This window comes from Marmota flaviventris, chromosome 1 (genome assembly GCF_047511675.1).
Source record: "Marmota flaviventris isolate mMarFla1 chromosome 1, mMarFla1.hap1, whole genome shotgun sequence".
NCBI classification, from domain to species: domain Eukaryota; kingdom Metazoa; phylum Chordata; class Mammalia; order Rodentia; family Sciuridae; genus Marmota; species Marmota flaviventris.
The window spans coordinates 107,551,837-107,570,452 of record NC_092498.1 but is presented as its reverse complement, the minus strand read 5'-3'; the positions used below and the strand labels follow the sequence as shown (position 1 = coordinate 107,570,452).

Genomic DNA, 18,616 nt, shown 5'->3' with positions numbered 1-18,616 from the left:
CATAAAGCTTCTGAGCAATTGGAGCAGGAGCTGAACCCAGATATGTCCAAATTTGGGGAGCATCCCTGTGCATGAGGCTCTCTCACTCCCCACAAAAGCTTCGCCCCTGCTTCCAGGCTCTTTTGGTATGATTGGAAAACAGAAATCCACTTCATGATTAAAGATAGTGTAAGATGACTAACTTCATGGTGGTGATGGAATGGGGCAGAGCATGTGGATTGTGTGCCAGACCTTTCCTTAGAGGATGTTGTGAGAACTTGAGAATGGGTTGGCAAAGAGGATAGGGGAGGAAATTCTGGGTGGATGAGATCAGGGAGGACTGTAAAGGGTGGTGTTCCTTGAAGACAGTGAAAGGGTAAAAAAGGGGGGCAGAGGTGGCGCTTGCTGGCTCCTAAGCACTGTACTGAGCAGTGAGGGTTTGGCAATGGATTCTGTCTCCCTTACTTTCCAATCACTCACTGAGCAGCTGGCGTGTGTCCAGGGCCAACGGCACACACCTCTGCTCTCAGCTTCAGTACTTCTAAGGACAGGGGCCCTTTGGGGATCCATTCATTAATTCCACAAATACTATGGATGAGCTATATTTACAAGAAGGATCCTGGGTAGGATGAGGTCATCTATCCGACTACACATGGACAGGGTGACCATGTAAGAACTCAACAATTGTTTCTGGCTTCAGGCAAGAAGGAGGACATGTGGCTACACATTGATGCTGCATACGCAGGCAGTGCCTTCATCTGCCCTGAGTTCCGGCATCTTCTGAACGGAGTGGAGGTGGGTGAGATTTTTGCTGTGTAATAAGGTGAATTTTCTTTTTGTTTGTTTGTTTTACATCTGTGTGAGGTGCTGGCAGTCAAACCCAGAGCCTTACACATGCTGGATAACACTATACCACTGAGCTATGCCTCCCAGACCAAGTTTTTTTTTTTTTTTTTTTTTTTTTTTAAGCACTATGTTTATCCTTTATGAAGATCTGACACTCAATTTCTCACTGTTGTGGTTTGTTTCAGCAAGTCATTTTCCAATCAATTCCACTGATTATTGGAAATTATGCTTCCTCAGGGTAAGGGCTGAGAACTTTCTCCAGTCCTACAAGTCAAACAGCCTGTCTTTTTGAGGTCCTCCAGATTTTGACAGCTATTTTTCAGTCTACGACATCCTGGGCAGAGTTATGCTTAATAGGTTACATTTAACTTACAAAATTATGGGAAAGTATTTAGTAACAAAATAAAAATTTAATGCATTTTATTCACAAGATAATTTGAAGTCCCAACCTGGAATCATCTACAATCTGGCTCATTGTGTTATTCACATTCTACTCCTACATCTGAGCATGATGGTTACTTTAACCAACATCAGCAGCTACCAAAGCTTTTAAAGTCCCCATGCACCCTTCAGGAAATTATAAAATGTGGCCCATAAAACCAAGTAAAATACCTGCTTCACTTGAGAAATAGCAATCAAAATTATTGATCAGTTCTCTGCTTTTCCAGAGAACTATGGAACATGAAGTGGTACAGACTTGCACCTGTGGCTATGCTGACTTGTTATTTTAGACTCGTCCTTGTAACAACTCACAGGGTACAAAGCCTTCCTCCCCAGAAAGCAATGAAGGGTTCTAAGAAGCTGCTGTTGGAAATGTGTCCAGGGAAGGAGATACTGAATCAGGGGAGTCGTAGTATTGACCAGGAAATAATTGCTTTCTGCTTATGGGTGGAAGGCTTGGTGAGATCTCCCCCTGCATGTGATTAGGATGAATGGTGCAAGTTTTTCCATTAGAATCCCTGGTTTTGTTACCAGAATTGCAGGTTCTGCTCTTGTAGTTCAACTAAAGTTGAGAGGGCAGAGGTTGATGAAGGAAAACAAGTTTATTCAAAACTGGCGCTGGGGAAGATAGAAGAAACCTCTTCTGTTTCGAATCTACATTTTGCGAGGGCTCAAAGGCATGAACAGCTTTTATGAGAGGAATGGGATACAGTGGACAAGATAGGAAGTATGCATATGTAGATTTAATTGAGCAGCTAGCCAAATAATATGCTAGGATTTATGATTCCAGGAGTTAGAGTTAGGATTCGAGCTTTTCTTTTCCTTTTTTTTTTTTTTTTTTTGATTTCAGGAATTGAACCCAGGGGCACTCAGCCACTGAGCCACATGGCCAGCCCCTACCCTTTAAAATATTATTTTATTTAGAGGCAGGTTCTTGCTAAGTTGCTTAGGGCTTTGCTAAGTTGCTGAAGCCGGCTTTGAACTCAAAATTCTCCTGCTTCAGCTCCCCAAGCCTCTGGGATTATAGGTGTACACCACAGTGCCTCACTGATTCCAGTGTTTCAACCTTTGATGGTACCCACCAAGATTTGGGGGCCAGTTCCTCAGTTTCCATCCTCAGCTTAAGGAATTTCAGCCACCAAAAAAGAAAAAAAATTAATCAGGATACTGGGGAGACTGGGGCTCTGTTACAGTTTTGATCATTTAGAACTAGCTGTGCACCCTTGGGCAAGTTAGGTATTCTCTCTATGTCTCATAAAATGTATTTCATAATGATGCTTCTTTTATGAGGTTGTCATAACGAGTAGATGAGTCAATCATATTTAAAGGGCTTAAGAACAGTCTGGCACACAGGAAGTACTGAGCATGCATTAGATGCTTTTATTATTTTTCACCACTGCTTAGAGAATTTTCCTTAAAACCTCTCTCTGCTTGCATGTCAGGGTCAGGCTTACCAATCAATTTTCTAATTACTGTTTTGAATTCTCATAGTGCTGTAAAACCAGAAAAGTGAATGTCTGAGGTATAGAATACAAAAGCCCCATCTTTGAAGAGAATAATCCCCTTATTACTAATGAATAAAGTGTCATTCTTGTTTATATCTCATCATATTTATTCATTCACCAATTGCTTATCAAGTGCTTCATACATGCTAGGGCTTAGAGGGATCCCTGAGGATAAATGAAGCTTCCAGAAACATATGTAAGTCCTGGAGTGGGGGTTAGCTTGCAAGATGTTCTCATAATGTGATGGGAATACCAGCCCCTCTATAGTTCATTGCTGATAGCTAGTTTTGTGGATGCTTAGTGCTAGAAAATGAAGAATAAATTTCTATATAGATTGAGCACTCCTAATCTAAAAATCCAGATTCCAAGATCTGAAGCTTTTTGATCTCTGACATGACATCACAAATGGAAATTTTCACACTGTGAAACTTTGCTTCACACACAAAACTTTAAAAATATTGTATAAAATTACCTTCAGGCTATGTGTATAAAGCGTATCTTGAAACATATTTGAATTTCATATTTGGACTTGGGTCCCTTCAACCAAGCTCTCTCATTATGTATATGCAAATATTCTGAAATGCAAGAAATCCGAAATCAGAAACACTTCTGGTCCCAAGAATTTGGATAAAGGATACTCAACCTGTGCCATGCAAATACCTTTAATTATGGAGATAATACTCATTGCTTGGAAAGACTGTCCCTGGACAGCTTCAGGGAAATTCTTCTTGAATTTATGTGCTTCTCTCCAGAGCAGGGCCTGGGCCAGAAGCTCCAATCTAACTCCAGGTGTCAGGTTTGAGAGTTTTATGATCTTTTCTTTTCCCCATGGATTGACAACTTGAAGTTTTTCCTTTCATAGAAGGGTGCCTAGCAGTCAGACCACCTCCGAGATGAGCACTCCCACCAGATCCTATCAACAGCAGACAGTGTTTCGTGCCCAACAAGGAGTCATTTCAATTTTTCCTCCATTATTGTTCTGGACTCTCTCCTCGCCTGGCTGAGGGCTTTGCTGCTCAGTGGGTCAGATAAGCGAGCTGCAATATCCTGTGGTGGCCCTACCCTTGGAGATAAGAGCCTTTCTCTCTGTCAGCGGGAGGAAAATGTCACTGTTGGGTAATGAAAGAAGTTTAAACAGATCAGCCTCAGAGGAGGGAACTAATAAAATTCCTAGCAAACAAAGCTCCTCTTTAACCTTTTGTTTCCTTTTATCAACAAATGAAACTTGCTGTAATTTCCTGTCTCTTTCTCAAAATTACTTTTTTTGAAACCTGGAAGGAAATGAATATGTACCTCCAGAGTAGGTCGATGTGGAAGGTTGCCATCTGCTGACCAAATGTCTCCCTGCTGATGCTGACCTGGCCTCTTCAATCTTTGCTGCCTCCTCAGTGCCCATCCCAGGAACCAAATAGAGAAGATGGGTCAAGGCTTGGACAGATTGAGAATTTTTCCCGTTAGAAGATGGGGCCAGACTGGCTGCACAATGGCACCTCCCTCTATTTCTGCTTCATTGTGTCTTTAGACATGTGTCCAAATCCCCTGCATTTCTGATGAACTTAGTTCCTATTTATCAATCAGATGGTAAACCAGAGGGTGTATTTTGAAAAATCGAAGAAAGTCTCATGTATGGCAGTTCAGTGAGGATGAACAGTGCCCTCCGCAGCCACTCGAGGTAGTTGAAATCTCTCTTTTTCTCCTTGAAAATATGGTGGATGAAGCTGCTGCTTGGTTGTTTGCAGCTGCTACACATGATCTTCCAGCCATGGAATCTATAACTTTTAGGAATACAATAAACTTGGATATTGTTTTTAAGAATAGAGAAAAATACTTAGGTAAAGGGGAAGAGTTGTAATCTTATGGCATGTTGGCAAAGGAACTAATCAATTGCATGAAAAAAATGAGTTTCTAATTACTGTAAATTAGTTATGAAATTTTCACTTTCTCCTGGTTCATGATGATACATATAATCTAAGAACTCTGCTTGCTACATCATGGAGTTGAAAGAACTGTGGACATAAAAGTATTTCATGAGCACAGTAAGTACAATTTCTAGACATAGTACTTGTGAATTGAATATTCCAAATATCCTAGTACTTTGAAATACAATAAAGATACATTTTTAAAAAATGTATTTTTAGTTGTAGATGGATACAATGCCTTTATTCTATTTATTTATCTTTATGTGGTGCTGAAGATTAAACCCAGTGCCTCCCATGACAGGACAAGTGTTCTACCACTGAGCTACAATTCCAGCCCAAAATATGGAAAATTTTGATGTGACTTTAGACTATGTAAAATCTGAAAGTGCTTTCATTTGGAATATAAACTCTATTTATTTTGATTCCCTGTAGTATATTTTAACTGTACTTTTTTATCCTTTGAAAAATGTAAACTTTTAAAGGTCTTCTTTTATACTGAAACATCTATAACTAGTTTACTTTTTATTGTTCTTATTCTTTGACAGTTTGCAGATTCATTTAATTTTAATCCCCACAAGTGGCTTTTGGTGAATTTTGACTGCTCCGCCATGTGGTAAGTTCCCTTTCACTGGACACCAGTTACAGGCACCCCCTGCTCTGCAGAGATGATAGCCCACCTGAGGGAAATCTGGCAGAGAAGGATGAGACAGCTGAGGGGGCTCACCTAGTCGCTCAGCTCACTGCTGCTTTCGTTTCTGAACCATTGATGGAGTTCTTACTAAATCTTACCCTGGCTGTAAACTTTCATCTAGAACATGTTGCAACATACTGGCATGAGAAAAGAGAAGGCAAAGAGAGACAGTCTGAAATATGGTTGATGTAGCAGAAGAGAAAACAAATCCAAGGAAATTTCAGTGCATACATTTAATTAGATTGCTTCTGCATTTTAAATCTTGGATTCATCATCATTCTTGGTCTGATGCTAAGTTTAAGCAATCCAAGTCTAAATGCTTGGAAGCATTTGCTAAGAGAAAACAAGAGCAATTCTGTGCTCTGAAATAAATTTCCCTGGAAATTCTTAATAACAGTGCCACATACATCACTTTGGCTTTATTTAGAAGTAGAAAAAGAACTCAAAAATTAAAGTGAGTGATATTGTCCTACAATAGATGGTGTTTAAAGAAATAATGATGACTAGAAGTGGCACTAGATAAAACACAGAAACTTGTTCTTACAATTTTTTTAGAGTAAAAAATTGATTTATCAATCATAAGACCAAGGGGTCTTGCATGAATTTTATACAGTATGCAAGATGGCAAATTTTCAGCACTTCCAGTTATGCTTTGCTTTGCAAAATTGTTCAGTATGTAATCAAATGAATGATTTTTTTAACCTTAAAAAATGAGGAGGAATATAGCTCTCACACAATCAAACTCATGTCAGGTCTCTCATTTAAACAAATGAATAGTTTATTCTTTTACTGGTTTATCTAAAAGCAAACCTCATTTACAATTCTTTTGTTCACATCAAATTCTTTGTGTCACAGTCTTTTCCCCCAAACTTTTGATATGTGATTTTAAAAACTAATTGGCATATGGGCATTTCAGATTTAGTTTTGTCTGAAATACTAATCAGGATTTGTAAAATCTTCAGCTCTTTTGAATGTGAGTGCTCTTTTGTACTCGTGTGGATGTGTTCTTCCATTTTATTGAAAGAAGAGCACAGCGGTGATCCCTCATACAGTGTGTCAAAAATCTCTTTTGTCAAGTTTAATTTTAGTAGAAATTAATTTGGGGGGCGGGCTGAGATATTTGGTCCATTAGAAAGCTGGTAAGGAACTAGAGTTTTGAGAACTCTGTCAGAGAGCCAACAGGGGCTCACTCACTAGAACAGGTACAGTTAGCATCCTTAGATGAGAGGGAGGCTTCCAGAAGAATAAGACACAAAACCATTCTGAGCTGGGTATCATGGAGCACACCTGTAATCCCACCTACTTGGGAGGTTGAGGCAGGAGGATTGCAAGATCAAAGCCGGCATGGGCAACTTAGAAAGACTTTGTCTCAAAACAAAATAATAATAACTTTTTAAAGGATAGGGATGCAGCTTAGAGGTAGAGCACTTGCTTAGCATGTGTGAGACCAGGATTCAATTCCCAGCACTGAACAAAAACAAATCCTGCCAGGAGTTGCTGTGTGAGGGCTGTTGGGGAAGGGATGGAGATCTGCCTGGCAGAGTTGGCCAGAGGAAGGACTCTTGGTGTGACAAGAGTTTTATCACAACCTGTATAAACCAATAACCTCCACAGTAGTTATACAGCAAGAATCAAATAGGTGTGGGCTTCATTCTAAATCCTGTACTTAGGTAGCTCAATAGAACCTCCTGAGCAGCCCTTGGAGGACAGGAAATTACTATGCCCTACCTTTACAGATGAGGAAACTAAAGCTATCATGGACCAAAAATATTTGGGACCAAAAAATATTTGGCCTATAATAAAAATACTGAATCTGCTAAGGAGGATTATAATAAATGGGGTATCTTGCTTCTTGTTCTGGACAAGCAGTGCATTCAATAAGGCTGAGAAAGCATTCTGTACCAGTGATGCGGTGAGAAACATTTGAGCCTTCCCCAGGCCACTGTGTGCTTGTCCCCAGAGCTGAGGTTACCCAGGATGTCAGTCTTTCTGGAGCAGATGCTAGGAGAACTGAAACTGGGTTTTCATACGTCTCAGACAGACTCTACCTAGCATTCAGACACCAATCTGTAAAGAGAAATTGGATAAAGTGGAGATGACATAGGGAGGAGACACAGGAAATGTGTTATCCTGAGCCCAGGTCATTTGGAGAAGGAAAGGAAGAGAGTAGGATCACTTGTAGAAACAAACACGAGTCCCAAGACACAGAAGTGGCCTCTGGTGTCTGAGAGCTTGCCTGAGAAGGTGATGGAGTTGGGGTGAGGAAAGCCAAGGGAGGGGTTGTTTGCAGGGTTTCAATACTTGATAAATTTTCTACTTCCCCATGGATTTTAAAGGCCAAAATGTTGTATTTAAATTATAATAGGAAATGTGCTCTTTCTCTTCTGAGCTGGCGGGTTCTGAATAGAATGGTTGTCAAGAATTTTTTGTGAGAGTCTTAGGAAAATGAAAAAAAATAAAAAACAAAAAACAAAAAAACAGCCTCTCCCAAACCCAAGATATTGTTCATGACACCAAAAATTGCATGAATGTTGACTGATGGAATCTGAGTTTGAATAGTGTGTTAATATAAATATTGCTAAATATTTACTATTTGGGACACTGTGCTTGTTTTGGTTGGTTTGCCAGACCTGTCATAACAAAGTACCACAGACTATACAGTTTACATGGCTGAGATTCCTTCTGGGGGACCTGGAGGCTGGAATTCCAACATCAAGGTGTCCATAGGGCTGGTTTCTCTGAGGCCTCTCTCCTGGGCTTGCAAATGATGCCTTTTCCTATGTGTTCCACATTGTTGCCCCTCTGAGCGTCTGGGTCCTAATCTTTTTTCCTTGTAAAGACGCCTGTCATATTGGAGTAGTGCCCATCCCTATAGCCTCATTTTAGCTTAATTAACTCCCAAAGGCCCTATTTCCAAATACAATTACAATTTGAAGTCCTGGGTCTTGGGGTTTCAACAGGTGAATTTGGGGAGTACACAATTCAGACCTTAACAGTGCTTAGAAGAAATGACTGAAGCTTTAAGATTAATATCTAGAGATTTAAACCTGATTAGCTTAGTTTAAACCCCATAATCCGAATCACGCCAACTACTTCCTGCTTTGTTTATTTGATTCTTACTAAACTTATGTTTCTTTTCGTCTCACTTACACCTAAATATACAATTTCTTATTTTTTTCCTCGTTGTTCTTTTCACCAAAGAAATTGTATTTTCCTTTTCATGGTGAATACTTTTCATATTGCCGTTACAGTGATGGCATCGTTGCTTGTGCCATAGCCTTTCAAACATCTGTCTAGGCTCTGCTCCCGGAATTACAGTGCAGGTGAAGCTGGACAAGCAGTTTCTGAATTAGGAGTAGCCCAGGTGTGGTTTTAGTCTGATTTCTAATACTATAATCAAATAAATGAGATAACCCATTTAAAAAGAAGAAAGGTTTATTTTGGCTCACGGTCTCACAAGTTTCAGTCCAAGATGGATTGGTCCAGTTGCTTTGGGGCCTGTGGTGAAGCAACATGTGGTAGAATAAACCACTCATCTTATGGCTAAGACATGAAAGAGAGATAGCAAGGGGCTGACTATGCACATCCCCTTTAAGGGCATACTCCCTTGTGACCAGAAGACTTCCAACTAGGTCCAATCTCTTAAAGGTTTCATCAGTTCCCAATACTGCCATGACTAGGGACCTGAGTTAATGGGCATCTGGGAAATATTGATCTCAGTTATACTAGGCATCTTATTCCATTTGGGTTGCTATAATAAAATACCATAGATAGTTGACTTACAACCAAGGAAACTTATTTCTCACAGTTCTGGAAGCTAGAAAGGCTTGACTTTGATCAAGGCTCTGGCAGATTTTGTGTTGGTTGAGGGTCTACTTCTTCACAGATGACAACCTTTTTTGATGTCTCCTCACCTAGGGAAAGGGATGAGGAAGTTTTCTGGGTTCTCTTTTTTAAGGGCACTATTTTGATCAGCTTAGCATGGCTGTGACTAAAATATCTGACAAGAAAAATCTTAGAGGGGCTGGGGTTGTGACTCAGCGGTAGAGCGCTCGCCTTGCACATGTGAGACCCTGGGTTCGATCCTCAGCACCACATAAAAATGAATAAGTGAAATAAAGGTCTTGCGTCCAACTACAACTAAAAACTAAATATTTAAAAAAAAATCTTAGAGGAGGAAGTTTATCTTGGCTCATGTTTCAGAGGTTCAGTCCAGGCTTGGTGGCCTCCATAGTTCTAAGGTGAGGCAGAACATCATGGCAGAAGGGTGTGGAGGAGGAAAGCAGCTGAGGGCATGGCATCCAGGAAGCAAAGAGAGTACTCCACTCACCCAGGACAAAATGTCAACCCTAAAGCAATCATATCCTACCTGCCTCTTGTTACCACCCAGCTAATCTGTATCAGTGGATCAATCCACAGATTAGTTCACAACTCCCCTAATCTAATCATTTCACCTCTGAACATTCTCGCACCTGTCTCACACATGAGGTTTTGGGGAACACCTCCCATCCAACCCTTAACAGGCCCTTATCCCATTCCTGAAGGCTCCATCCTCATGAGGTAATCACCTCCCAAGTCTTAGTTTTGCGTTAGTTTTCAGACAAAACTAAACTGAATCTGCTAAGGAGGATTGTAATAAATGGGGTATCTTGCTTCTTGTTCTGGACAAGCAGTACATCCTAAGATCATCACCTTAGGGGAGATGGTTTCAACATATAATTCTGGGCAGAGACAAAGCATTCAGAACATAGCAAGAGGGAAAAAGTCACCATTTAGTCGAAAGGGCATTTGATTTTTGAACATTTTGGAATTAAAACTGGAGCAATTATTTTTATACTTTGGGAGTCTGATCCAGGGGATGGAGTTTCCAGAATATAGATTACAACTGAAATAAATTAAGAAACTAATAAAATAAATTACAGGCCAATGCAGGTGGTGAGCCAGGTGATTAGAAAGATGTGAAGGGAGGGGCTTGGAAAGACAAGAGAGAGATTTAGGTAGAAAACAAGAAAAGGACCCATAGGACAGACAGTGAATTAACTCTATTATTCATTGAGTGATTGTTTGTGATAGGAAAGTCTGGAGAAGCTTCTTTGGTGAAGGGGCATTTGACCAGAGAGCTGCATGGGGAAAGAGCAAAAGGGAGTGAGTGCATAATGTGCAAAGGCACTGAGGTACGGAGAACATGACACTTAATTCATATCAGCTAAAAGACTTATAGATCATTTTGTTTGGTCCACGTGGGTTTAAATTTATTTTGAGTAAGCTACATATATGTAAAAAAATTGATTTTTTTAAATAAATAATTTTTTAATAGCCCTATAAATAAAGAGGGCTCTTTAAAGTGTCATTTCCATAGTTACAGTGATCTGGAGCAAAGCAGCCCTAGGCAGGGCACCCGCTTTCTAATTTGGCATAGCCTGACTGGCCTGCCACACACAGGCTGTAAACCTTTCCCTGTACACATTTGAGTGTGAGGCTCCTGGAGAACACACTTGGAAGATTGACAGCTCCTCACAAAATACTTCTGTTTTGAAGAAGTGCTATGCCAAGTTAAATTACAGCATCAGGATTCTACAAAGAAGCAGAATATAAGCCTAAGTTCTCAGGCTCTCTGGAGAGAATCCCCCTACTCTATTCCAGGTCCTTCCTGTAATTTGGCAAAGTGGTGCATCTAAACCCTCCAGGAAGGGAACCTGATTCTGACATTTATTGCAACAATAGTGCCTTCTGAACAGTACCTGCTATTTATGTAGCACTTCCTTTTCCGGTGCATCAGCACATCTAATCCTCTCAGCAGCTTCCTTGGGGTAGCAATTATTAATTATTCCTACTTATAGATGAGGAAACTGGAATTCAAGATGTTTAATCTAGCAGAAAATAATGATACTTGCAGTCCAAACTACTGGGGTGGGGCTGGGGTCTGAGGCCAGAGGTTCACTTGAGCCAAGGAGTTTGAGACTAGCCTGGGCAACAGTGAAACCATTTTTCAAAAAAGAAAAAAAGACAACAAAAAATTTAATCCATTCTCAAAGGGCACGTGGTTACCCATGTCAGAGCTGGCGTCACAGATGCAATGTTTAATGGCAACAGGAGTGAAAAACATTGTATAATCTAATTTTTAGAAAGAAGAGTAGATAGAATTCTGTATCTCAAGGCTAACCTCATGAGGTTTAAATTTCTAGATATTAATCAGGTTTAAATCTCTAGATATAAATCTCTAGATATTAATCTTAAAGCTTTAGTCATTTCTTGTAAGCACTAAACTAAAAGTCCATGCCTGCAAAGGGATTCCCATTTTACAAACACACAGATGATGTTGAGATCATTCCTTGTGGATACAAAAGAAGTTGAAGAAAAAGGGCTGTTTTAAGTGAATTAACCAAAACCATGTTCCCCTTCTATTTACACTTTTACTCAATTTGTTAATTGATTTTGATTTTTCTCTGAATTCTGAAAATAGCCCTCAATTTTAGCCCAGGAGGTACAGCCTAATGGCAAAGGATGTAGATCATCCCTTTTTCTTCATTCACCTAGCTGAGAAGTCAGATCTATTGAGCATGCTCAGTCAAGGATGGTCCCACTGCCTGTCTGCAGAAGGTATGAAGGCAGATGGCATTTTTGCAAGGTAGCAACAGGAAATGGAGAGAATGAAGTCTGAGAATTTATTCAGAGGCCCCTTGCACTGAACTGAGTACACATGGAATAAAAGCTAAATATTTTTCTAGTCTCAGAAATTATTGCAGTAATGTGAACTACTGCATCACAATAGAGTATAGATTATAAAGATGCTTATAAAAATCAGAATTCAGAGAAGGGCAATTTTTTTTTTAAGATTTCACTAATACAGCAAAATCACATTTAAATGGACTTTTTTATTGCTTTCATTGGCTTTTTTTGTATTCTTTAAAAAATAGTGTCTTTCTTTTGTTTAATGAAATTTTACCAATGGTTAGTCCATAATTTAACATAAACACTTTGGTCCTATTCTTTAAATATTGAAATGGACAAGATAATTGAAGTTCTAAAATTGGCAATCATTATAAGCACAGTAAATACATTTCCTAATGAATTCATTATCCTGTTCATAAGTGTTTTACTGTTCATTTGATATTTTGAATCTTTTATATGTAAATGTGAACAGCTCTGCTCAGAGCTTAATATCCCTTTAGTATCAAATATCTTTCAAAGAAAGTCTCAACATCCACGTACCCCAAAGGTATATATTATCCCTATGTTTTTAAAAGGTATGAGTCCCCAAATTAAATTTTATCACAAATTGTTTTATAGTTTTTGTACACCTACATTACACAGGAGATTTCTCCTCATCTTCTCTTCCTCCTTCTCCTTCTAATCTAGTTACTTTGAAACAGTTTTAATCACTTCAGTTATGGTAAGACTTTATTCTTGAACTTGTTTCACTAATGGAAGGTTTTCTATATATCTTTTTGATTCCTTGCCTAATTTTGTAGACTTTTGGGCAGGGGGGAGAGAGTTAATTGGGGATTGAACCCAAAGATACTTTACCACGGAGCTATATCCCCAGCTCTTTTGAGACAGGGTCTCACTAAATTGCTTAGTGCCTTGCTAAGTCGCAGAGGATGACCTTGAACTTGCAATCCTCCTGTCTCAAGTCTCTGGAACTGCTGGCATTACAGATGTGCACCACTGTCAGAAGAAGCTAGACTTCCAAACCAAAACAAAGGCCATTTCCTCAACCCTTAAGAATTTTCTGGTGATAGAGAAGGGCCCATGCAATGTGAGATGACTCTGATGCCACAAAAGCAATCTTTCTGTGTGTGTATATCTCTTATGTAGAGGTATATGAGCCTCCCCCACACACTTATTTATTAAAATAAAATTTATTCTCTTTATAGTATTCATTAAATGCTACAAGGAAATGCAAAGTTGTCACCTAAATATCGAAGAGGAGATCACTATAGGCCCATTAGAAATGGGTCAATGAATAAAATATAATGGGAAATTGGAAGTATTTTGAAGTACCAAGAACCAAGAAAAAAATAAAGATGCAACAAAACTTGTGTCATGCAACTGCTGTACAACTTAGAGAACAGATTTAACTAGAAAAGAAGAAAGCCAGAAAGTCATGAGCTCAGGATACAATGAAGCCAGGAGACAGTGTATAATTAAACCCTCAAACAGTAAATGGAGGAGAACAGTTAAAGTTAACAGAGGTAGTAAAATTGACACAGTAGGGAGAGCCAACAATGCCAAATATTGCTCCCTGACCTGGCAATTAAATAAATGATCTCTGGAAACACCAAACAGATATAAAAAGAGGACCGGGGATGGATCTCAGTGGCCTAGCATGTGCAAGGCCCTGGGTTCAATCCCTTCGAAATAAAATAAAATAAAAGGAGAAATCACTGATAAACTGCTGTAGAAAAAAAAAAAGGTCTTCACTGTAGTATGTAGCTATACATCCTTACCTGTATGTACTTTAGAGATTTCAAAAAATCATAAGGGAGAACTTATGAGTAAAATCTTGCCAAGAATTGCCCCACAAAATACACATCATTACAAAAAACACTTTTATCAAAACTGACTCAAGAATAACAAAAACCTGAACAATCTTACAAAGTTCCAATAAAATTTTCCTACAGCAGAAATATCTGTATTCTTTTAACAGTGAGTATCCTACTCAACTGCCAGGGGAGATTTCTATCCAATCTCAAATTTGATTCACAGAGAACAGCAAGTGTCACTTATGTCATAGAGTGGGTTTTGCAGCGATTCTAAAATCAGGTGAGAAGCAGAGAAAGAAAATCTGTAGAACAAACTCAAACTTAAAAGTTAAAATTCAAAGTCAAATGTCAGCAATAAAATCCAATGATTTAAAAAAAAATAGTATTACATGACCAAATTGTGTTTATTCCAAATATGCTAGGGTGGTTTAATATTAGGTTAGTAAATGTCATGCTGAAGGAGAAACAAAGTTATCAACACATCAGGCACCCCCCCAAAAAAAACTACATAAAATTCAATACCCAGGTAGGACAAAAAGTTTTAGTAAAGCAGGAACAGAAGAGAATTTAAACTGATAAAATGTATCTACTGAAGAACTATAGTAAACCCATTCTTAATGGTGAAATATTAGAAGCATTCTTTTAAGATCAGGAAAAAAATTATTCCTATCATCATCACTTCTATTCAACATTGTGCATTCCTAACATGCATAGTAAAAGACAGAGAAGTGCAAATATAGGAATTGGAATGGAAGATACAAAACTCTCATTATTCTCAAATGAAATGACTGAAATAAAGAGAATCTTCAAGGCGTTGTCGTTAATAAGAGAAACAGAAAAATTTCTAAGTAAAATAACTTTTAAAGTTGCATTTTTTGTGTGTCTACAATTAACAACACATGAAATTTAAAAATCCTTTTTATAATACTAAGAAAAGATATGAGGTTATTATGTATAAATATATCAAAATCTATTCAAACTTTTATGACAAAAATTCTGTATTTTTGGGGAATTCATTAAAGAAGTCCTGACTACATAGAGTGATGTGTTATATGCATGGGTAGGAAGCCTTAATATTTATTTTAATAAATATCCCAACTGCCATAATATTTTTATGGGCCAAGAATAATGAAGAGAATTGTTAAGAAAAATATGGTAGAGACTTTGCCTAATCAAGTTTCAGTGCATGTAAAGCAACTGATTGAGCTGATCTTGTATAGGACAGGTGTGACAGAGAGATTAGACCACAGGAGAACCTGGAGCAGGCCAACCAAGTATGCAAATTAGTATTCCTAATAATTCCATTCCATTATGACAGAGACAAGCAATCACACAGAAATATGAACAAACTTTTCCTCACCAAATAGGAAACTCTAGATATGGCTTCTTAGTGAATGCAGAGTTACTCAACCTCATTCATTATCAGCAATGCAAATTAAGCACCATTAAGCACTATGAATTTTTGGAAATGAAATCTCTCCAAATGATATTTGGTCAGGATATGGAACCAGAGGAACTTGTACACTGCACAACCATTGTGGAGACTAATTTAGTGCTATTTGTCCAGTAAGGTTGTAGACATATTCGTACAACCTTAAGAGTACTCTGTGCCATTTCCGTGAAGAGATGAATATTCTACAAACACAGTGGAGATGTGCTGGAATGCCCACAGAAGCAGATACTAACAAATGGGAAACAACACAAGAATGAATGGGTTGTAATATGTTTGTACAATGAAATCCAATTAGATAATAAGAGAGAATGAACCAACAGGTGTGGAGATACACACCTGTAATCTCAGCTACTTAGGAAGCTGAAGCAGGAGGATCACAAGTTTGAAGCCAGCCTGAGAAATTTAATGAGACCATGTCTCAAAAAAAAGTGCTGAAGCTCAGTGGTAGAGAACTTATCTAGCATAGGAGACTAGGAGAGGCCCTGGGTTTGGTTCCCCAGTACAGAAAGGGGAAAAAGAAGTGAATGAATGCGATGGGTACGGTGACACATGCCTGTAATCCCAGTGGCTCGGGAGGCTGAGGCAGGAAGATCTTGAGTTCAAAGCCAGCCTCAGCAAAAGTGAGGTGCTAAGCAACTCAGTGAGACCCTGTCTCTAAATAAAATACAAAATAAGGCTGGGATGTGACTCAGTGGCTGAGTTCAATCCCCAGTACCAAGAAAAAAAAAAAAAAACACCAAAAGTTAATGAGTGCAAGTGACTTGTGTGAATGAGTGTGAAATTCAGTCTGTTTTTATAAGAAAAAGTAAGTTGTAGAAAAATACGCAGAGAAGGATGACATTCATATTTAAACACCTTAAGTTGTTACAGTCTATTTAGAAACAAAACCATACTATAGATTACTTGGGGATTTGTGCAAAAGATTTTGTAGAATGACGTAGGCATGGTAAACCCAAATTCAAGATTGTGGCCTCTGTCATGGACTCCAGAGAGGAAGGGGCTAAGGGGAAGGACACACAGGAAGAATTTCTTTTACTTAAAAGTCAAATTTTATTTCGTAATCGGGGGACAGAGAAATTGTTCTTTCTGCCTTTTATATGACTTCATAATATTTTTAAATTAAAAAATAATGAGTTCAGGGCTGGAGTTGTGGCTCAGTGTTAGAGGGCTTGCCTAGCATGTGTGAGGCACTGGGTTCAATTCTCAGCACCACATAAAAATAAATAAAATAAAGGTCCTTGAACAACTAAAAAAATAATGAGTTCAAACATCATTTCTGGAGTCATTAATGAGAGAATTCTGGTCTTCATGAAGAAGGAATTCTATTGATAGCTGTAGATAATCATACCCCTTCTTCTTTTTCTTTGTCCATGCTCTTTAACGCTAGGCTCAGAGCTTCCCCTAATACAGAGGGACCCAAAGAAAAATCCTCCAGGGACTTCTTAGAAAAGGCTCATGATGTAGCAAAATGCCCATGTGCACACACACACACAATGTTTGGTACAATAGATTTTCTTCCATGCGCCAAAGAGAGAATATACACTAGACAACTTATGATTGCCCACTGACATGGTCTGTCTTTTAACCCTTTAAAGAAACAAAGCCTCAATTATCTTCCATAAATAAATCTAACCTCTTTCTCTCCCATCTCCTCATTGTTAAGCCTCATCTGGGCATCCTATTTCATGCTCACTGGATTGGATCTCTCAGGGACTCTCACACTGTATTTGTTTTCAAGCCCAAACTACAATCAGATTAACATTTCTTCTCCAGTTGGTGCCTAGGATACTTTATTTGCCATAAAATGGCTTTGAGATGATGTCCCCACTGCCAAATGAAGCAGAGCAGCAATTAGCATAATTGCCCTTCAAATCCAAGTCCTAGTGAGTGTTGGACCCAAGTTATCCAGAATGGCGATTGCTGTGAGCACTCCACAGGCAGAGAGGTGGACAGAGATCCATGTGCACAGCACTAGGCATCTCTCAGTGTTCATCCAGTGTACAGTCACTGACACCATCAGGGGCCAAGTGTTGCACTGGGCCCAGGAGCCACAGAGGAATAAATACAACTACAGAGCTTTCTTCGGTCCTGACACCAGTTGTCCAACTCTGCAGACATCAGTGGGGTGTTTCACAAATCAATTCTATTCTGTTTGCAACAGACCCCACAGGTTTTGGGATTCAGCCCCACAAGATGGCTTCAATTTCAAGTACCAGTCTCAAAAACCAGACCCCCCGAGTAGCACCCTTCTGTCCAACATAGCTTTGATGCTGGGGGTTCTCATAATCCCCCACTCTGAGTTGGATAAATTGCTAGAACAACTAAGAACTCAACAAAATGTTCTACTTATGTTAACAGGTTTATTATAAAAGTTACAAATGAACAGGCAATGAATAAATGCACAGGACAAAGTGTAGAACCAGGCAGGCAAGAGGGCTAGGTTTGGAACTTCCACATCGTCTCTGGAAAGAGAGCACCTCAAAATGTCAATCAACCCAGAAACTCTTAGGTCTCTGATTTTCAGGACTTTTTCACAGAGATTTCCTTACTTAGCATGATTGATTAAAACGACCAACTCAGTCTCCAATCCATCTTCCTTCCCCAGAGACTGAAGAGGGGGCCTGAAAGTTTGACCTGAGTCAGTTTATGCCATGAGTTTTTTGGCGAGAAGTCCCCATCTGAAACTATGTAGGATCCCCAGCCATTAGTCATCTCACCAAACTCTTATCACCACCAAACTTTTAGGAGCTGTGTGCCAAGAACCAGGAACAAAACCTACTATTTATTTATTTATCTATCCCCTTCTCCCTATTTCTGGAAGCGGTGCATGCTGGGCTGGAGTGAGACCAGGGAACTGGGGACAGAGGAGGCCATGTATATACAGAAGTATGTCCAGAGAGGGCCCTGGAGGCAGGTGCCTAAGCAGAGCCACAAGGGGACAGCAGACAACATGGACCAATCCAAAATCCTACATCTTGAGCCCTATCATTTCTTTTTTTCTAAACCCAGGGTGAAAAAGAGAACAGACTTAACAGGAGCCTTTAAACTGGACCCTGTTTACTTGAAGCACAGCCATCAGGATTCAGGTAAGTTGGGTGCTTGCTCTTGCAATCTGTTCCCACATATGTTTTCATCAAAGCTGCATTCGAAGGATCTAAGAGCCAGGAGTCGGTCGTTCAAGTCTGGGGAGACACCAGAGTGGTTGGGTGCTGCGTGTATCTGTACTTGCCCCTCACATCTCTTTTTTGTGCTGGGAAATCCAAAGATCCCTTAACCCATCTATGGAGCCAGCACTG

General features: G+C 39.3%; 1 protein-coding gene across 1 annotated transcript in view; it reads left to right on the top strand.

Moving 5' to 3' along the window:
- Ddc (dopa decarboxylase) overlaps nucleotides 1-18,616 on the top strand; it is an 80,046-nt gene that overhangs the window by 42,994 nt on the left and 18,436 nt on the right. The window contains exons 7-9 of the mRNA XM_027953369.2: nucleotides 680-774; nucleotides 5,236-5,303; nucleotides 18,330-18,406. Coding sequence (XP_027809170.2) covers nucleotides 680-774; nucleotides 5,236-5,303; nucleotides 18,330-18,406 — 240 coding nt within the window. The remainder of the gene's footprint in view (nucleotides 1-679; nucleotides 775-5,235; nucleotides 5,304-18,329; nucleotides 18,407-18,616) is intronic.